The 20,333-nt window shown below is 41.4% G+C and overlaps 1 protein-coding gene across 8 annotated transcripts in view; it reads left to right on the top strand.

Moving 5' to 3' along the window:
- ralgps2 (Ral GEF with PH domain and SH3 binding motif 2) overlaps window positions 1-20,333 on the top strand; it is a 519,857-nt gene that overhangs the window by 133,506 nt on the left and 366,018 nt on the right. For 7 of the 8 annotated variants that reach the window (XR_006313046.1, XM_043699973.1, XM_043699970.1 and 4 more), the window contains one exon: window positions 1,334-1,419. Coding sequence is in view for 1 of the 8 variants with exons in the window: in XM_043699973.1 (XP_043555908.1) it covers window positions 1,405-1,419 (15 nt within the window). In the remaining 7 variants the exon portion in view is untranslated. Of the gene's footprint in view, window positions 1-1,333; window positions 1,420-4,766; window positions 4,819-20,333 lie in introns of those variants that run through there. The other variant, XM_043699972.1, reaches the window with a different exon arrangement.

Raw genomic sequence — 20,333 nt, 5'->3', positions numbered from 1 at the left:
CGCAGAGGGTGGTACGTGTATGGAATGAGTTGCCAGAGGAAGTGGTGGAGGCTGGTACAATTGCAACATTTAAGAGGCATTTGGATGGGTATATGAATAGAAAGGGTTTGGAGGGATATGGGCCGGGCACTGGCAGGTGGAACTAGATTGGGTTGGGATATCTGGTCGGCATGGACAGGTTGGATTGAAGGGTCTTTTTCCATGCTGTACACTTCTATGACTCTAACTCCAGGAACATCTAATGCTTCATCTTCATCAAGATTCAACTCAAAGAGATTCTTCTGTGTTTCAATACTTTAATGGGCTTGCTTAAAATATCAACCCATCTGCTGAAACTGTACTACTAGAATTGTGGATAACTCTTTTTGTATTATTATGCTCCTGATTAGATATAGTTTCAGTGCTGAAATATCTCTGCTGCAGTTTAATTTCACCAGTTGTATGTTCACACTTTGGGACTAATAATGTTTATAATTTTGTTAGCTTAAATTCCTTAGCTGAGCAGTATTTCTATCAACAGGTTTCTCATCACTTTTGAACTTATATTGCTCCTTCTCCAATAAGTTAGGTGAATTGGCTATGCTAAATTGCCCGTAGTGTTCAGGGAAGTGTAGGTTAGGTGCATTTGTGAGGGGAAATAGAGAGTAATAGGGTCAGGAAATGAATCTGGATTGGTCACTCTTCGGATGGCCGGTGTGGACTTGTTGGGTCAAATGGCTTGTTTCCACACTGCATGGATTGAGTCTGTGGGCTCCCAGCACAAAATGAATTAATAAATCTGGAAAGTTCTCTCCCTAAGCAACCAGGGTAGTTGTCTAGGAATTCTGGGTAACTTCCTCTTACTGTGAATTATGGGTCTTGAAGTTTTCCCTTCAAAGTCAATTGTCAACAGTAAACTCAGGCATGCTCACACGTCCAGTCCAGAATTCCAAGAACTCAAGCTCACTGCGCACACCTCCAGAATTTGTATGCATGTAAATCTTAGTGTTATCATGCACATTAAGTCTGTTATCGTTTAAGATATATTGGCTGAGAATTTTGCCATCTGTGAGCAATTCTGTTGTGATTTCTCTTTTTTTTTCTTTTTCTAGCACTAATATTGCAAGAGAACAGCTTGTATTTATTGTCAACCATTATACAGAGAGAAATATCAATTGTGTTTTGTAGAATAGTTACGTCTAGTGGCAACTGAAGTAGTTTGTGCCTGACTACCAAAGGTACATCAGGCTGGGGGGAAATCACCATCTGTGTCAGTTCTAATACATTGAGATTTTAAAATCCATTTGTACGTAATAATTCTGACTTGACCCAGTTTAATTTATTTCTACTTCAGGTATACTGGTCATTTGAGTGGATTTACTTGGAGGATTTGATCAGCCAAAATATTTGGTGTTACACGATTTGATGTCGGCCACACAGGTACTTTGTTTCCCCTTTCTGATCTTTATCTCCTTGATGTTGTTTGTTACCTTGTTTGCTGCCACTGCTGAAGGTTTGAAGAGTATATTGGGTACAAGTGAAGGCAAACCTTAGTTGCACTACCAACCAAGACTGAAATTACTTCCATTTACTTGCCTAATGGTTTATTCTTATCTTAAATCATCTTCCTTTAGAATCAAACTGATTTTTTTGATAGCAGGAATCTGTTGTAGTGCTGTTAGAAGTCACTGAAGACATTTTGTATAGCTTAAGACCTTTTTTATTTCAATTTTCGTAATTTTTGGTTTGAAACTGTGAACTCTGAACTGAGAATTAAAGGTGACCTTTGGACTGTCAGCAACAGTTGCTTTTTAAAAAAAGAAGCAACAGGTATTTGTTTGAGGCCAAGCGTGGAAGTTCACTGCAGGTTGATTCTTGTTGAAAGTGTTCTATTGACCCTCTGGCTCCAGAGAGATATTATCCCCAGTAGATGACAGATGTTTGAATGTTAACAGGTACCTCTTAGGGAGTCAGCAAGTCTAACAAAGAGAAAACAGAGTTTGAACTAGTTTTTGAACTGTTGATGTTGGAAGAATTTTGGTGACCACAGCTATAGTGGTCCCTGGTTGTCCCCTCTATCAACTTCTTGAAAGTTCAGAGAATAGTACTTCAGTTAGAAGAATTCTTGGGCTGCTGGAAGCTATCTGCATGCATTGGTATCCATAGAAACTAGGCAAGATACAATCCTATATGCTTGTGATATTATGGATCATGGAGTCTATTGAAATAAACTGGCCAGTTATATCTCTCTTTTTTTAAACACCTTTTGACTAATCCCTTAACTGGGTCTGTCTGTTTTGTGAAAGTGGACTGCACCTTTGAGGTATCTTTTAATTATCAGCATCAAAAACCAAGGGAAAATCTGAACAAGGTAATGTGAGTGTATTAAAAAATACTAAGTTCTGGGAAATTTAATCAGACAGTAACTAAGCAAGGGATGATCAAAAGATGCTTTAAAATAGCAAACAATTGACAATTAGCTATATGTATTACTTTTACAGCAACCCAAATCAGTCTGGATGAAATTTTTTGCTAGAGACATCTCACTTTTCTATTTAGTTGTTTACATTGTCAAAATTAACACTGACTTACTTTTTCCCCAATGTATTGTTCAGTTAATTTCACATAGCAGAAACCCTGTTCTGCACAGTGGTTAGCACTGCTGCCTCACAGCGCCAGAGACCCGGGTTCAGTTCCCGCCTCAGGCAACTCTGCGGAGTTTGCACATTCTCCCCGTGTCTGCGTGGGCTTCCTCTGGGTGCTCCGGTTTCCTCCCACAATCCAAAAATGTGTAGGTTAGGTGAATTGGCCATGCTAAATTGCCCGTAGTGTTAGGTGAAGGGGTAAATATAGGGGAATGGGTCAGGGTGGGTTGTGCTTCGGCCGGTTGGTGTGGACTTGTTGGGGCGAAGGGCCTGTTTCTACGCTGTAAGTAATCTAAAAAAAATGAAATACAGTCATATCCCGGGTTATGAATGGATTCCATTCTTGAATGTGTTTGTGAGTTGATTTATATGCAAGTTGATATAAATTTTGATTTTGACGGTACATTTTGATATAAAATAATCATTCATAAGTATGAGCAAATGTTAACAAGTCTGATCTTTAAAATGAATATTAATACACCCCTGTGTGGGACCTCGTTCATAAGTACAAGCAATTACAAGTCGGACATTCCTAAATCGGGGGCCACTTATAGAAAACTCCTTTAATTGAATTTTCAGGAAGTCCCCAACTTCATCTGAGCAAGGATTTGTTTATGAAATATATAATTGTTATCACAGTGTAGAAAAACTGAAACCTGAGATAGTTCAGCTTCCTGTTTCTGTACTTTTAAAAAAAGTTTCACTCCCAATGATTCAGTAGACCAATACATAATCTCGTGTGTTTACCTTAAAGATTGGAGATCATGAAGATAATACTTGCTGCTGGATAACTGAATGAAAATTGAAAGTGATTGAAATAAAAACTGAAGAAAATGTGGGTTATCACGCTTTAGATATTGAATCAATTTGTCTTGTAAAACAGGTTCTACTCGTATTTCAAATCAACAAAAGAAAAATTAAATTTAGTGAGTTCCAAAAGGAATGGAGAGACCTAAACAGCTTGAGAAGGATCTGGCCCAAAAAAAATGTTGGACTGAATTATAGAGGAGTCCCATTGAAAGCAAGAATATTAAACTTGTAATCCAGGCCAGTGCAGCATGGTTTACTTTTATTTGTTGTTTGGATGGAGCAATTGAAGTTGGGTTGGGCTAAGCACTAATTTGTTCCAACAAATATATATTCACTTGCTGTATATGCAAAATCAATTTAACCTGCTCATGTCATCTCCAAATAAACTACTTTGCTCTCTGATGGGTTAGCAACTTATAAAAGCAAGTTTTGAGGCAATATCTAGTTCATAAACATCTTTGATCCACTGCTGGCTGTGTAATGCTGTTGTCTTAACTATTAGAGAGTTTGGGCAAACTCTGAACAAAAACTCTGGATTCTTCTAATTGCTAAGTCCAATGTGCCTGAATCTGGAAGAATATCTAAGGCAGGGCCAGGAGTTGTAACTAGGTTTTCCATTGTCATTTCTCACTGTATTGAAGTATTTGCTCCTTTCAAGTACCCTTTCTCAGGAAAGCACATATGTGCAAACTGTGAAATTCTTCAGTTGCATCTGTCATCCTCACAATTTGTGAGATTTTAAAGCTAGTTGGTGTCATCTAATCAGTAATTTTCTTCTCTTTCAAATTCTCATTTGTCCTTGCTGATTTTCTGATCCGACAATTGTTTCTTTTTAGATTAGATTACTTAGTGTGGAAACAGGCCTTTCGGCCTAACAAGTCCACACCGACCCTCCGAAGAGCAACCCACCCAGACCTATTCCCCTACATTTACCCCTTCACCTAACACTACGGGCAAGTTAGCATGGCCAATTCATCTAACCTGCATATTTTTGGACTGTGGGGGGAAACCCGGAGCACCCGGAGGAAACCCATGCAGACACTGGGAGAATGTACAAACTCCACACGGACGGTTGCCTAAGGTGGGAATTGAACCCAGCTCTCTAGTGCTGTGAGGCAGCAGTGCTAGCCACTGTGCCTCTTGATAAACATTCAAGAGTTTTTCTTGAGATAGTCCAGATTGAATGAAAATTGGGTAGTTACTGAGATGATTGACTTATTTTACTTACTTTTGATATGATGGCCTAATTGCTTTACAAACCGTTATTGTGAAAATTGGAACATTATTCAGTGCACATCTCAAAGATGAATTGATTTGTTTGTCTGCACGCAGTGTTATTTCAGTCTTTGGAAGCTGAAGATGAGGGCTGGCACTTTAAGAACAAGTAAGTAGGGTGTTTTGGTATTCCCTCATTTAAAGGTATGACTGCTGTCTTGAAAAATTGCATCTTGAAGTAAAACATTACTTCCCATAGAAAGCAAAGTTAAAATTGTTGGTTGGGTTCTGTAGGACCTACCTTATCAGCAAAAGACAAATATTTACATATTTTACCCTCTTAAGTTGAATTGCTAAGTTCTTGTATTGGTAAGTGAAAAAACATAAACAAAATTTAAACATAATAAAAATGTAACTTGCCTACTGTACGTGTACCTTCTTACCAGTGATCCTGCTTCCCAAACACCATGCTCCTAGATCTTACCAATCACTGTCAATCCTCCGATTTGTGACTTGTGCTACCCCAACTTACTCTCTTGCCACTTCCTTCTCCAGGGCCAGAACTCGAGGGCATAGGTTTAGGGTGAAAGAGGGAAAAATTTTAAATAGACAAAAGGGGCAACTTTTTCACGCAGATGGAAGTGCATATATGGAATGAGCTGCCAGAGGAAGTGGTGGCGGCTGGTACAATTACAACATTTAAAAGGCATCTGGATGGGCATCTGAATAGGAAGGGTTTAAGAGGGATATGGGCCAAGTACTGACAAAAGCGACGAGATTAATTTAGGATATCTGGTTGGCATGGATGAGTTGTTTCCATGTACGTTTCTATGACTGTATGACTTGTATTCTGTTGATGCATCAAAACTGCCTCCCTTACAGCATTGCAGCTGAACTACAGCCTACCACCATCTTCTCAAGGGCTATTAGGGATTAGCAATTTAGTTTGGCCGAGCTGGTGACTCCCATCAAGAAAGAATACATTTTTAAAAAATGCTGCCTTCTGTAAAATGGTCTAGTTTCTAATCTTGTTGTTTGTGGGAATAAAGCAAGTACAATGATATGCAACTGTTGCCATCTAGTGGACTTATACAATATTCATTATACATGTTTGATGCTTTTTTGTTTTCACACATGTGAAAATTGAAAACAAATATTAAAATTGTTTGATGACATGAAAATTAATTGACACCTTAAGCTATAAAAAGAATCAATAGCTTCTAGTAGTTAATGATTCAAAAGTTTACGATTAAGATTAATTCAAGTTTTTGCACCTCAGAACTATAAGAGAGTGAGGACTGCAGATGCTGGAGATCAGAGTCGAAAAGTGTGGCACTGGAAAAGCACAGCAGGCGAGGCAGCATCCGAGGAGCAAGAGAATCGACGTTTTGGGCATAAGCCCTTCATCAGGAATGTAGGGGGTTGGTAGTGGGGAGAAGGGGCCTGGGAGATGAATAGGAGGATGGGGATGAGGTAGCTGTGAAGGCATTAGGTAGATACAGGTGGGGTATGATGGTGATAGGTGGAGGGTGGGAGGGTGGAGCGGATAGGTGGAAACGAAAATGGACAATAGGACAGGTCAAGAAGGTGGTGCTGAGTTAGTGGGCTAGAATTGGGATGAGGTGGGGAGAGTGGAAATGAGGAAACTGGTGAAATTGATGTCGATGCCGTGTGGTTGGAGGGTCCCAAAGCAGAAGATGAGGCGTTTTTCCTCCAGGCATTGGGTTGCTTGGATTTGCTGGTGGAGGCGGCCCAGAACTTGCATGTCTCCGGGGAAGTTGAAATTGTCGGCCACAGGGCAGTGTGGTTGTTTGGTGCGTGTGTCCCAGAGATGTTCCCTGAAATATTCTGTGAGTTGGCATCCTGCCTCCCCAATGCAGAGGAGACCACATAGATGGGAATGAAGATGGACAGGTCATACAGTTCATGAGGGTGGTATCGAGTTGGAGGGTTTTGTCCCAGAGATGCTTTGTGAGTTGGTGTCCTGTCCCTCCCCAATGTAGAGGAGACCACATCAAGAGCAATATTCACAGTAGGTGAGGTTTCTGGATGTGCAAGAAAGTCTCTGCCAGATATGGAAGGATCCTTTGGGGGCTTGGATGGAAATGGGGGAAGAGGTTGGGTGCAGGATTTGCCACCGCAAGAGCCAACATACCATCTACTCCTGGCACTTTCCCTTGCTGCCACAAGAGGTGTAAAACCTGCACCGACACTCCCTCCTCACCTCCATCCAAGGCCCCAAAGGATCCTTCCACATCTGGCAGAGATTTTCCTGCACATGCAAACACCTCATCTACTCTGTCCATTGCTCTCGATGTGGTCTCCTCTACATTGGGGAGACAGGACACCAACTCACAAAGCATCTCTGGCGCACAATCCTCCAACTCTGCACCGGCCTCTTGAACTGTATGACCTGTCCATCTTCGTTCCCATCTATTTGCTCCACCCTCCTCACTGACCTATCACCATCACCCCCCACCTACACCTACCTATTGCCTTTCCTGCTACCTTACCCACACCCTCCTCTTTATCTCTCAGCCTCCTTCTGTCCCCCGACCCTCTGCTTTCCTGATGAAGGGCTTATGTCCGAAACGTTGACTCTCCTGCTCCTTGGTTGCTGCCTGACCTGCTGTGCTTTTCTAGTGCCATGCCGCAGCCGTATGAGCACTACACTTTACTTCTAGAAGTGTTATTTTTATTTTTCAGTTTTTCAGGCTGCTGGTTTCTGTTATAACTACTTTGACTAATTTATCAATTTATACCACACACAGGATCAGACGCACATGCGCATGCATACACACCTACCCAAAATGGGCCTTGCAAGAGAGTTTTATTTCTAAAAGGTTCCAAAAAGCCCTGAAAGATTTAGGCTATCTGTAATTTTGAATTAAATGAATTAGAAATCATGGAAAGAGACTGCATAACAACTGAATAATTCTTAAGATATGTTTTGTCTGGCAGTTTTGTTTATGAGACCATGTTAACTGTCTGAAGCTGAGCATGTATGCTGTATTTAAGGTGATTGAGGTTTTAGCAATTGACAAGTATGCATGTTACTGAAGTATGGAAACCAGAGTGTTGCTATGTTTGTATTTCTTCTAGCCATCATACAGATTAAATCACTTGAACCTATTATCCTTTACAAAGGTATTAGTTCTAACAGTAAAAAAGAACATACACCTGCCAAAAGAATGTATACCAGCCTATGACTTAGTGGCACATGCTCACCTTCTATACTGGTAGTCTGAATGTCACTTTTGACCCAGGTGACACGACATGGAAAAATGTCCACTTTGTCAGTCAAATAGAAGGAGTATAGAAATGAGTAGATAACTGAAAATGTGTTTCAAGCAACAGATTTTAAGGACACATAAGGTTATTGGTGGATGTTGAAACATAGAATATTTGGTGTGGAGTTCCATTAATCGAGAAAGGTTCAAGAAAGAGCACTTTCAAGCGTATAATGTCCTTCCTGGATCCAGTTCATTAAGTATCCAAATGGAGTGAACATTATGTCTGGATGGCCTCACATTGTCTCCATTGCTGGGTCCTGTTTAATCAACTCTCAAATGAATACTTTCAAGGACAATACCAAAAAATTGTTTTTGAGAAAGTCTGAAGATCTTGTTGAAACCTGGCAGCGTTGACATTGATGACTGTGTAGAACTTGCTGCTAATGTTGCAAAATGTCAACAACTTGTCTATCAGCATTGTGACGATCAGGCATAGCAGCAGCAGAAAGGTAAGTAAAGTAAGCCCATCTTTCACACGGCATGCATCGTGCCGTGGGATGTCCCGCCATATGTGCCCAAAGATCACATGATGACCCATGGCTAAAATCGTGAATAGATGTCACTGTTAAGACGAGGGACAACCAACAATGCAAAAAAGTATAAGCTGGCTGATGCCTGAGCCACAATTGTGGTGTAGCCAGGGAGAAATTACAAAAGTGAGGCTGTGGGAGGACTCAAAAGATTGAGACATAAAAGGCTGGTGCTGGACTCAATGGGCTGTATTGAGATCTCCACTTTCAAATAACCTCTTTTCCCATCCCCCAACTCTTTTCCAGCACCCCCCCTGCCCACCCCTCACTGCTAATCCTCTTGTGACTGACCCCTCTATCTGCGCTCACCTATCACTACCTCACAATTCAGCCCTTCTCACCACCCAAGACCCTCCCTCATTCCCCCTTTTATTTGCAACTCCCACTGCAACTACCCCCCCCCCCCCCCCGTCCTGAAGAAGGGTCACGCCCAAAACGTTGACTTCTCCACCTCATGCTGGCTGGGGGTTTGCTGTATTCTTCCAGCCTTCTGCTTGTTTACCTTGAGTTTAACTGTCAAACTGAAATGATTTGGCTGTTCTTGTTTTGTTATAGTTATATAAATTTGTGTTGCTGAAATTGTATTGCTATTAATATGTTTAGTAACACATTGCGGTCCATTATTTTTCCAGTGGATCTTCAATGTTTTTTTAAAAGATTCATTCTTGAAATGAAGTCTGTCATTCATTACCCACTCCTAATTGTCTTTGAGAAGTTGGTGGTGAGCCATTGCCTTTGATCACTGTAGAATTTGTGTAGGTACACACACAATTAGAAGATTAGAATCCCTACAGCATGGAAACAGACCATTTGGCCCAACAAGTCTACCCTGACCCTTCGAAGAGTATCCCACCCAGACCCATTCCCCTACACCTATTAGTCTACATTTCCCCTAACTAATGCACCTAACCTTCACATCCCTGAGCACTATGGGCAATTTAGCATGGCCAATTCGCCGACCCTGCACATCTTTGGATTGTGGGAGGAAACTGGAGCACCTGGAGGAAACCCACGCAGACACGGGGAGAATGTGCAAACTCCACATAGACAGTTGCCCGAGGCTGGAATTGAACCCAAGTCCCTGGCACTGTGAGGTAGCAGTGCTAATCACTGAGCCACCATGGCCCCCCCAATTGTAAGGGAATTCATAAATTTTTGAGCAAGAGTAAAGGAGCAGTGATATAATTCCAAGTGAGGGTGCCATGAATAGAAGGTGCAAGTTATGGTATTCTCATTTATCAGTAACACATGTTCTTTTACATGGCACAGAGACCAGGTTTAGCCACGGATTATTGTGGGGAAATTCACGGATTAACTTCTTTTGATGCACATTCCTCTGTACACTTGTGATGATAGTGACATAGTCATTTAGGTTGGCTTCTGAGTTTTTCCAAGTAAGACTTCATAAGGAACTTTGCAGGAATTAATATTAAACAAAGCTTGACACTGGGCAACATGAGTTGTTATAACAGGGGGACGTTGATTTAAGAATTACCTCACTCGAGAACTTTGGAAAGAAGTCCAGTCCTTAAAGCCTAGATAACTGAAGGCATCTTGGTGGAGTGAAAAAATTATTAAGGATTCGCAAAAGGACCAAATTTAAAGTCTGCTGAGATTTCATGTAGTTGTTGGAGGAGATTTCAGAGTTAGGAAGGGACAGGGTCTTGAAGGGTTTTGAAAATGAAGACAAAAATTTTAAAATGGAGAGTTTCTGAATTTGTCGCACATGTCAATCAGTTAGCACAGGAGTGGTGAGTGGATAGGGTTCTGGTATGAGCAGCAGAATTTTGGATGAGCTCATGTTTGTAAAGGGTGCAAAGCCATATGGCCAATGAAGTAGTTGAGTCTGGAATTGATAGCTTGGTTGCATGATTTTAGGGTGGATGAGTTAAAGCAAGCATAGAGATGAATGATGGTATGCAGGCTGAAATAGGCTGTCATGGTTATCAGGTGTAATGGTGACTCAGTGATTAGTACTGCTGCTTCACAGTGCAGGGATCCGGGTTTGATTCCAGTCTCGGGGAAACTGCCAGTGTAGAGTTTGCACATTCTCCCCATTTTTGCGTGGGTTTCCTCCGGATGCTCCGGTTTCCTCCCACAGTCCAAAGATATGCAGGTTAGATGAATTGGCCACACTAAATGTCCCATAGTGTCCAGGGATGCAGGATATGTGGCGTGGCCATGGGAAATGCAGGAATAAGGGGGTGGGGTCTGAGTGGCGTGCTCTTCGGATGGCCAGTATGGACTTCATGGGCGAAATGGCATGCTCCCACACTGCAGGGCTTCTATGAAAAGGATATTGGTTGAAAGGTCATCTTACAATAGGATACAAATTGCATACAGTGATGAGGTGGAGGGAAGGAGTTCATGTTGGTAATCAACATCTATTGGTCAATTTAATAATGAGCAAATACTTTTTCACCACCTAATGTTTCAGAGAAGCTGTGAGACAATCAGACAATTTTGTTTGAAAGATGAAAGACTAAGTATAAATAAGTAACTTGGAAATGTTATCATAGCCCTGTATGGTGAACCGTGTGCTTTTTGGGAATTCAAACCAATTTTTTTTGTCTTGGTCCTTTCAAGAACTACGTTTCTCTGAGAAAAGATTTCTGGTGAAGCACCTAGCACCCATAACCAATTTGCCTGGGAAAATAGCAACAGATAGCAAAATGATCAACAAGATATTAGTTGGTAGATTATGAGCATGGTTCTGATTGATGCTGCTTTTTAGGTTTCAGAACAATCTGATTGATGGACAAAGACCATCGCTTTCCAGCAGAGTTCATTTAACATACAGAATGAAAAAGTTTAAAGCTCTTGGTTAGCTGAAAGATTTTGAACAGAGAGTTAGATTTCTGTGGTAGCCGAGATTAGTATGGAGAGGCGAAAAGGTTTTAAACAGAAGACTACAGAGCTAAAGAATACGAACAACCAGAGAGTTCTGATCTGAGGTGGAAAAGCCCAAATGCCTTGGTTAAGACTATAAAATGTCAGGGCATAAGTTGACCATTCTGCATATTGAGTCTGCTCCACCGTTCAAAGAGCTCATGACTGATCTGATAATTGTCAACTCCACTTTCATGTCTTTAACCCATAACCCTTGATTCCCTTGCTGATTACAAATTTGTCTATCTCAGCCTTGAATACTCTTAACATCGCAGTCTCAACCTCTCTGGTAGAAAATTTCACAGATTTACTACCCTCTAGGAGAATGAAAATTGCTGCTCATTAACTGGGCAAACCATCATTGAGATTATGCCCTCTGGTCCTAGAGATGAGAGACATCTTTTCTGCATTACCCTGTAAAGTCCTCTAAGAATTTTATATGTTTCAATAAAGTTACCTTTCATTCTTCTAAATCCCCAATAAGTAAAAGCCCAATCTACTCAACCTCTCTTCATTAGAAAATCCCTCTAATGTTGGAAACAGGTTACTGAACCTCTTCTGGATTACCTCTAATGCCAGTGTATCATTCCTTAGCTCAGGGGACCAAAAATTTCACATTATTCTAGATGTGGTCTGACGATTGCTTTATATAGTTTCAGCAAGGTTTCCCTATTTTTATACTCCATTCCCTTTGAAATAAAGGGCAACAGAGCATTTGCCTTCCCTGTTGAATTTATATGCCTTCTTCATTATCCTGTCTACCTGTGACTCCACTTTCAAGGAACTATGCACCTGCACTCCATGGTCTCTTTGTTCAACAACACTCCCTAGGACCTTACCATTAAGTGTATGTTAATAGTATATTCACTTATATCCTGATTTGGAGATGCCGGTGTTGGACTGGGGTGTACAATGTTAAAAATCACCTGATGAAGGAGCGTCGCTCCGAAAGCTAGTGTGCTTCCAATTAAATCTGTTGGACTATAACCTGATGTTGTGTGATTTTTTAAAACTTATATTTCCCAAGTCATTTATATAAATTTGGACCCAGCGCTCATGCCTATGGCACTCCATTAGTTACAGATTGCCATCCTGAAAATCCTCCCTTGATACCAAATCTCTATCTTCTCTTAGTTAACCAATCCTCTACCCATGCTAACATACTGTCCTCAACAGTATTAAGTAGTTGAACTGGTTGTTGAATTAGCCGTCCACAACTCCAGGTTGGTTGGAGCAGAATTGAAGGGAAAGCTTGACCAGAAGTAAGCACAAGGCCCAAGAAATCCCAAAATATAGAAAAAAAATGGCTTCATAGTGGTACTCTGACCAAGTAGTTAATCTTCCAAATTTTGAAAGTATTTGACTTGACTTTTGAGCTGTAAGTCACATTGGTGTTCAAAGGAAACTTGAATCGAGAGGTTTTGTCTAGAGGTTTTGTTGTGTAAAGTATTAGTACTGAAGGAAATCAGTGTGGAGAAACTTGATGGGGTTAAAGGCTAACAAATCCCTGACACCCATTACTGTACATCCCAGAGTACTTGAGGAAGTGGTTCTAGAAATAATGGATGCATCAGCAGTTATATTTAAAGACACTATTAATTCTGGAATAGTTCCTATATATTTTGAGGGTAACTTATGTTCACCCAATACTTTAAAAAGGAAGTAGAGAGAAAATAGGCCATTATAGATGGGTTACACTGATATCTGTAATGGGGCAAATGTTGGGATCCATTATAAAAGACTTAGTAGCAGAGCATTTGAAAAACAGTAATAGAACTGGAAAGAGTCACCATGGATTTGTGAAAAGAAAATCAGGAAAAAGGAAATAAATCTGCTGGAATGTTTGGATGTAAACAGTAGAGTTGGTCATGGGAAGCCAGTGAGAGATTAGTATAGGATTATGGCTAGTGTGCAGACATGCATAGAGAACTCCACAGATGCTGTCAGACCTGCTGGGTTTCTTCAGCAATTTCTGTTTCTGTTTCAGATTTTCAACATCTGCATGTTTGATTATTATGGATAGGGAGCAGGTTGGCAGACGGAAACAAAGAAGGAAAGAACGGGTCTTTGTTCAAGTGGTAGGCAGTGGTTAGTGGGGTACAGCATGAAGCAGTGCTTTGGCTCCAGTTATTTACAGTATGTATTAATGATTTGGATAAGTGTGTAATATCTCCCAAGTTTGCAGTCATATCAAAGCTGTATGAGAGGAGGATGTAGTGATGTTTCAATATGATTTGGGCAAATGCATGGCAGATAGAATATAATGTGAATAGATGTGAGGTTATCCAATTTGTTAGTGAAAATAGGAAGGCATGTGATAGATTGGGAAGGGGGAGAGACAGCCCCACAGGGAGTTACTATCTTCAGTACCTTATCTAGGCCGACATGACACCAATTGTTAAAGTGCACTTGAGAATGTAACTTTTTAAATAAATTTTGTGATTTACATATGAAAGAACTGAAACCAACATAGTCATTCTAAAAGATGAGAGACTTAACAAACAATCTGGGTCTTTTTCAATATATAATTTCAGTTACATCACACTGTAAACTTTTGCTATAAATTCTGTGTCTGACAATCTTATTCTCCACAATCACCTGATGAAGGAACATTGCTCTGAAAGCCATTGCTCCAAATATACCTGTTGGACTATAACCTGGTGTTGTGATTTTTAACATTTAAGATAGTGTAGTTCTTAATATTCATGTGCTTTGGTTTTTGTGTAGCAAAATTCATTTTATTTAAACCATAATCCATGAGCCTGTGGCTTCATTTCTTTAATAAATATTGAAATTTTTAGATTTTTAACAAAAAAATTACATGTAGTGATTTTATCTGGGATCATAACACCTGAGATACAGTGCAGACTTGTGAAACCTACATAGCATAATGTAGAGATGAATGATGGACTTTAAAACTTGCTGCTTTAAAGTAGAGTTTTGTGATTAGCTCCATGGCAAAATAGGATGTAATGGTGTTACATTTAAATAAAGGTAATTATGAGGGCATGAGAGAGGAATTGATGAAAATAGACTGGAAGCAGAGCCTAGCTGGGAAGACAGTAGAACAAAAATGGCAGGAGTTTGTGGGTATAATTGAGGACACAGTACAGAGGTTCATCCCCAAGAAAAGAAAGATTATCCGGGAGGGTTTAGACAGCCATGGCTGACAAAGGAAGTCAGGAAATGTATTAAAGAAAAAGAGAGATCCTATAAAGTGGCCAAGAGCACTGGGAAATCAGAAGATTGGGAAGGCTACAAAAACAAACAGAGGATAACAAAGAGAGAAATAAGGAAGGAGAGGATCAAATATGAAGGTAAGCTAGCCAGTAATATTAGAAATGATAGGAAAAGTTTATTTCAATACATAATAAACAAACGACAGGCAAAAGTAGACATTGGGCCCCTTCAAACTGATGCTGGAAGCCTAGTGATGGGAGCTAAGGAAATAGCTAGAGAACTTTATAAGTACTTTGCGTCAGTCTTCATAGTGGAAGACATGAGTAATGTTCCAACAATTAAAGGGAGTCAGGGGGCTGAGATGAGTATGGATGCCATTACAAAAGAGATAGTGCTAGAAAAGCTAAAAGGTCTTAAAATTGATAAATCTCCTGGCCCTGATGGGCTACATCCTAGAGTTCTGAGGGCGGTGGCTGAGGAAATAGCGGAGGCGTTGGTTGAGATCTTTCAAAAGTCACTGGAGTCAGGGAAAATCCCGGATGATTGGAAGATCGCTGTTGTAACCCCCTTGTTCAAGAAAGGATCAAGACAAAAGATGGAAAATGATAGGCCAATTAGCCTAACCTTGGTTGTTGGTAAAATTCTAGAATATATCATTAAGGATGAGGTTTCTAAATTCTTGGAAGAGCAGGGTCGGATTAGAACAAGTCAACATGGATTTAGTAAGGGGAGATCGAGCCTGACAAACCTGTTGGAATTCTTTGAAGAGGTGACAAGTAGGTTAGACCAGGGAAACTCAGTGGATGTGGTCTATCTCGACTTCCAAAAGGTCTTTGATAAGGTGCCACATAGGAGGCTGCTGAGTAAGGTGAGGGCCCATGGTGTTCGAGGTGAGCTACTGGTATGGATTGAGGATTGGCTGTCTGACAGAAGGCAGAGAGTTGGGATAAAAGGTTCCTTTTTGGAATGGCAGCCGGTAACAAGCGGTGTCCCGCAGGATTCAGTGTTGGGGCCGCAGCTGTTTACGTTATATATTAATGATCTGGATGAAGGGACTGGGGGCATTCTAGCGAAGTTTGCCGATGATACGAAGATAGGTGGACAGGCAGGTAGTACTGAGGAAGTGGGGATGCTGCAGAAGGATCTAGACAGTTTGGGAGAGTGGTCCAGGAAATGGCTGATGGAATTCAATGTGAGCAAATGCGAGGTCTTGCACTTTGGTAAAAAGAATACAAGCATGGACTACTTTCTAAAAGGTAAGAAAATTCAGAAAGCCAAAGTACAAAGGGATCTGGGAGTGCTAGTTGAGGATTCTCTAAAGGTAAACATGCAGGTTGAGTCCGTGATTAAGAAAGCAAATGCAATGTTGTCATTTATCTCAAGAGGATTGGAATATAAAAGCACCGTTGTGCTACTGAGGCTTTTATAAAGCTCTGGTTAGGCCCCATTTGGAGTACTGTGTCCAGTTTTGGTCCCCACACCTCAGGAAGGACATACTGGCACTGAAGCGTGTCCAGCGGAGATTCACACGGATGATCCCTGGAATGGTAGGTCTAACATACGAGGAACGGCTGAGGATCCTGGGATTGTATTTATTGAAATTTAGAAGATTAAGGGGAGATCTAATAGAAACTTACAAGATAATACGTGGCTTGGAAAGGGTGGACACTAGGAAATTGTTTCCGTTAGGCGAGGAATCTAGGACCCGTGGACACAGCCTTAGAATTAGAGGGGGGTAAATTCAGAACAGAAATGCAGAGACATTTCTTCAGCCAGAGAGTGGTGGGCCTGTGGAATTTATTGCCGCGGAGGGCAGGACGCTAAATGTCTTCAAGGCAGAGATTGATAAATTCTTGATGTCACAAGGAATTAAGGGTTATGGGGAGAATGTGGGTAAGTGGAGTTGAAATGCCCATCAGCCATGATTGAATGGTGGAGTGGACTCGATGGGCCGAATGGCCTTACTTCCACTCCTATGCCTTATGGTTTGTTACATGGCTTTATAAGTATTGACAGTGTGATATTAAAGTGTTAACTTGCTTTGCAGGAAATTGGATGTCCCGAGGCTCGGGTGGGATGTCTCTGATTTACAGATAAATTGTAAGAAATTATCCAGAGAAAATTTAAAAATAAACTTACCATAGATTAATAGCGCCACTAGGGCATACATTTAATATGAATTTATTGTGACAAAGATGTAGGCTGGACAGCATATACAGGCTCTTTGCAGCTTCTAATCCTATTATCCAGAGCCATTTACATGGCCATTTCCTTGCCATCCTATTTACATTTTCATCCCCTATTCTGAAATCAATAAGAACATTATAGTTGGAATTCTGACTACTCTCTGTAGTTTAAAAAAAATACAATTCACACCAGATCTGGCCATTAAGAGCTGATTTATATTACATTGTTTCTGGAGGTGAGGTGGTCACTGTATTGTGGGCAAAAGTGAGGATTGCAGATGTTGGAAACCAGAATTTAGATCAGAATGGTGCTGGAAAACCACAGCAGGTCAGGCAGCATCTGAGGAGCAGGAAAATCAACATTTCGGGCAAAAGCCCTTCATCTGGAATTGCAGGATCAGTAGGTTACGGAGGCAGGCACTGAGAAAGCAGTTGTGGCTGTGGTAGCGAGTCTGTTTCAGTACATGGTTGAAGAGCTTCAGGGCAGAGGAGATGACCTGCGGGTTGCAGTGATAGATTCTTGTGGAGAGAGGTAGGCATCCTTGCAAGAGCATTCGCAGTAATCCATTGTGCTAACCTCCCAAGCAGAAGAGGTATAGTTAGTAAGTTTACAGATGAACCAAAATTTGTGATGTAGTGGACATCGAAAAAGGTGAGCTCAAAGGGATCATGCTGTAAGGTTGAGTGAAATAGGAGTTGATGGGAAGGGTGAGGGCAGTAATAAATTAAAAATACTATACATGAATGCACGAAGCATTAGAAATAAGATGGATGAGCTTGAGGCTCTTTTGGAAATTGGCAGATACGATATTGTGGGGATAACTGAGACGTGGCTTCAAGTGGACAGGGCCTGGGAAATGAATATTCAAGGCCACACGTGCTATCATAAGGACAGACTGAGGGGCAGAGGGGGTGGGGTGGCCATGTTGTAAGGGATGATATTCAATTCCTTGCGTGGGGGGACCTAGAATCAGGGGATGTAGAGTCAGTGTGGATAGAGCTGAGAAATACTAAGGGTAAAAAGACCCTCTTGGGAGTTATCTACAGGCCCCCAAACAGTCATCTGGATGTCGGATGTAAGCTAAATCAGGAGTTGAAATTGGCCTGTTGCAAAGATGTTACTACAGTTGTTACGGGGGATTTCAACATGCAGGTAGACTGGGAGAATCAGGATGGTATTGGACCTCAAGAAAGAGACCTTGTGGAGTGCCTCAGAGATGGATTCTTAGAACAGCTGGTGCTGGAGCCGACCAGGGAGAAGGGAATTCTGGATCTGGTATTGTGCAACGAACCAGAATTGGTCAGGGACCTCGAATTGAAGGAGCCATTAGGAAGTAGTGACCATAATACAATAAGCTTCAATCTGCAATTTGAGACGGAGAGCGTACAATCGGAAGTGACAATAGTTGAATAAATGGAACTATGGAGCTATGAGGGAGGAGCTGGCCAAAGTTCAATGGTGCAATACCTTAGCAGGGATGACAGTGGAGGAACAATGGCAGATATTTCTGTGTATAATGCAGAAGTTGCAGGATCAGTTCATTCCAAAAAGGAAGAAAGATCCTCGGAGGAGGCATGGGTGGGTGTGGCTGACGAGGGAAGTTAAGAAACATATAAAGTTCAAAGAGAAAAAGTATAACATAGCAAAGATAAGTGGGAAAACCGAGGACTGGGAAGCTTTTAAAGAACAACAGAGGATTACTAAGAAGGAAATACGCAGAGAAAAAATGAGGTACGAAGGTAAACTGGCCAATAATATAAAGGAGGATAGTAAAAGTTTTTTTAGGTATGTGAAAGGCAAAAAAATGGTTTAAGACTAAAATTGGGCCCTTGAAGACAGAAACAGGGGAATATATTACGGGGAACAAAGAAATGGCAGAAGAATTGAATTGGTACTTCAGATCTGTGTTCACTGGGGAAGACACAAGCAATCTCCCTGAAGTAACAGTGGCTGAAGGACCTGAACTTAAGGGAATTTATATTTGCCAGGAATTGGTGTTAGAGAGACTGTTAGGTCTGAAGGTTGATAAGTCTCCAGGGCCGGATGGTCTACATCCCAGTGTACTGAAGGAAGTGGCTTGAGAAATTGTGGATGCGTTGGTGATTATTTTCCAGAGTTCGATAGATTCGGGATCAGTTCCTGCGGATTGGAGGGTGGCTAATGTTATACCACTTTTTAAGAAAGGTGGGAGAGAGAAAACAGGAAATTATAGACCAGTTAGTCTGACCTCAGTGGTGAGAAAGATGCTGGAGTCTATTATAAAGGATGAAATTACGACACATCTGGATAGTAGTAACAGGATAGGTCAGAGTCAGCATGGATTTATGAAGAGGAAATCATGCTTGACTCATCTTCTGGAATTTTTTGAGGATGTAACTCTGAAGGTGGACGAGGGAGATCCAGTAGATATAGTGTACCTGGACTTTCAGAAAGCTTTTGATAAAGTCCCACATTGGAGGTTCGTGAGCAAAATTAGGGCGCATGGCATTGGGGGCAAAGTACTAACTTAGATTGAAAGTTGGTTGGTTGATAGGAAACAAAGTGTAGTGATAAACAGCTCCATTTCGGAATGGCAGGCAGTGACCAGTGGGGTACCGCAGGGATCAGTGCTGGGACCGCAGCTTTTTACAATATATGTTAATGATATAGAAGATGGTATTAGCAAATTTGCTGATGATACTAAGCTGGGTGGCAGGGTGAAATGTGATGAGGATGTTAGGAGATTACAGGGTGACCTGGACAAGTTAGGTGAGTGGTTAGATGCATGGTAGATGCAGTTTAATGTGGATAAATGTATGGTTATCCACTTTGGTGGCAAGAACAGGAAGGCAGATTACTACCTAAATGGAATTAATTTAGGTAAAGGGGCTGTACAGAGAGAGCTGGGTGTTCTTGTAGCCAGTCAATGAAGGTAAGCATGCAGGTACAGCAGGTAGTGAAGAAGGCTAATAGCATGCTGGCCTTCATAACAAGAGGGATTGAGTATAAAAGCAAAGAGGTTCTTCTGCAGCTGTACAGGGCCCTGGAGAGACCACACCTGGAGTACTGTGTGCAGTTCTGGTCTCCAAATTTGAGGAAAGACATTCTGACTATTGAGGGAGTCCATTTAGGACAGAGATGAGGAGAAACCTCTTCACCCAGAGAGTGGTGGCTGTGTGGAATGCTCTGCTGCAGAGGGCAGTGGAGGCCCAGTCTCTGGATTCATTTAAGAAAGAGTTGGATAGAGCTCTCAAGGATTGTGGAATCAAGGGTTATGGAGATAAGGCAGGAACAGGATACTGATTTAAGGATGATCAGCCATGATCGTATTGAATGGTGGTGCAGGCTCGAAGGGCAGAATGGCCTACTCCTGCATCTATTGTCTATTGTAAGGACATTTACTATAAACTGACCGACTCCCACAGCTACCTAGACTACACCTCCTCCCACCCTGCCCTCTGTAAAAACGCCATCCCATATTCCCAATTCCTTCGTCTCTGCCGCATCTACTACCAGGAGGACCAGTTCCAAAACCGTACAACCCAGATGGCCTCCTTCTTCAAGGACCGCAATTTCCCGCCAGACGTAGTCGACGATGCCCTCCACCGCATCTCTTCCACTTCCCG

Source organism: Chiloscyllium plagiosum, chromosome 11, assembly GCF_004010195.1.
Source record: "Chiloscyllium plagiosum isolate BGI_BamShark_2017 chromosome 11, ASM401019v2, whole genome shotgun sequence".
NCBI lineage: Eukaryota > Metazoa > Chordata > Chondrichthyes > Orectolobiformes > Hemiscylliidae > Chiloscyllium > Chiloscyllium plagiosum.
Note: the sequence above shows the minus strand (reverse complement) of the source record. Positions and strands in the feature narration are given on the sequence as shown.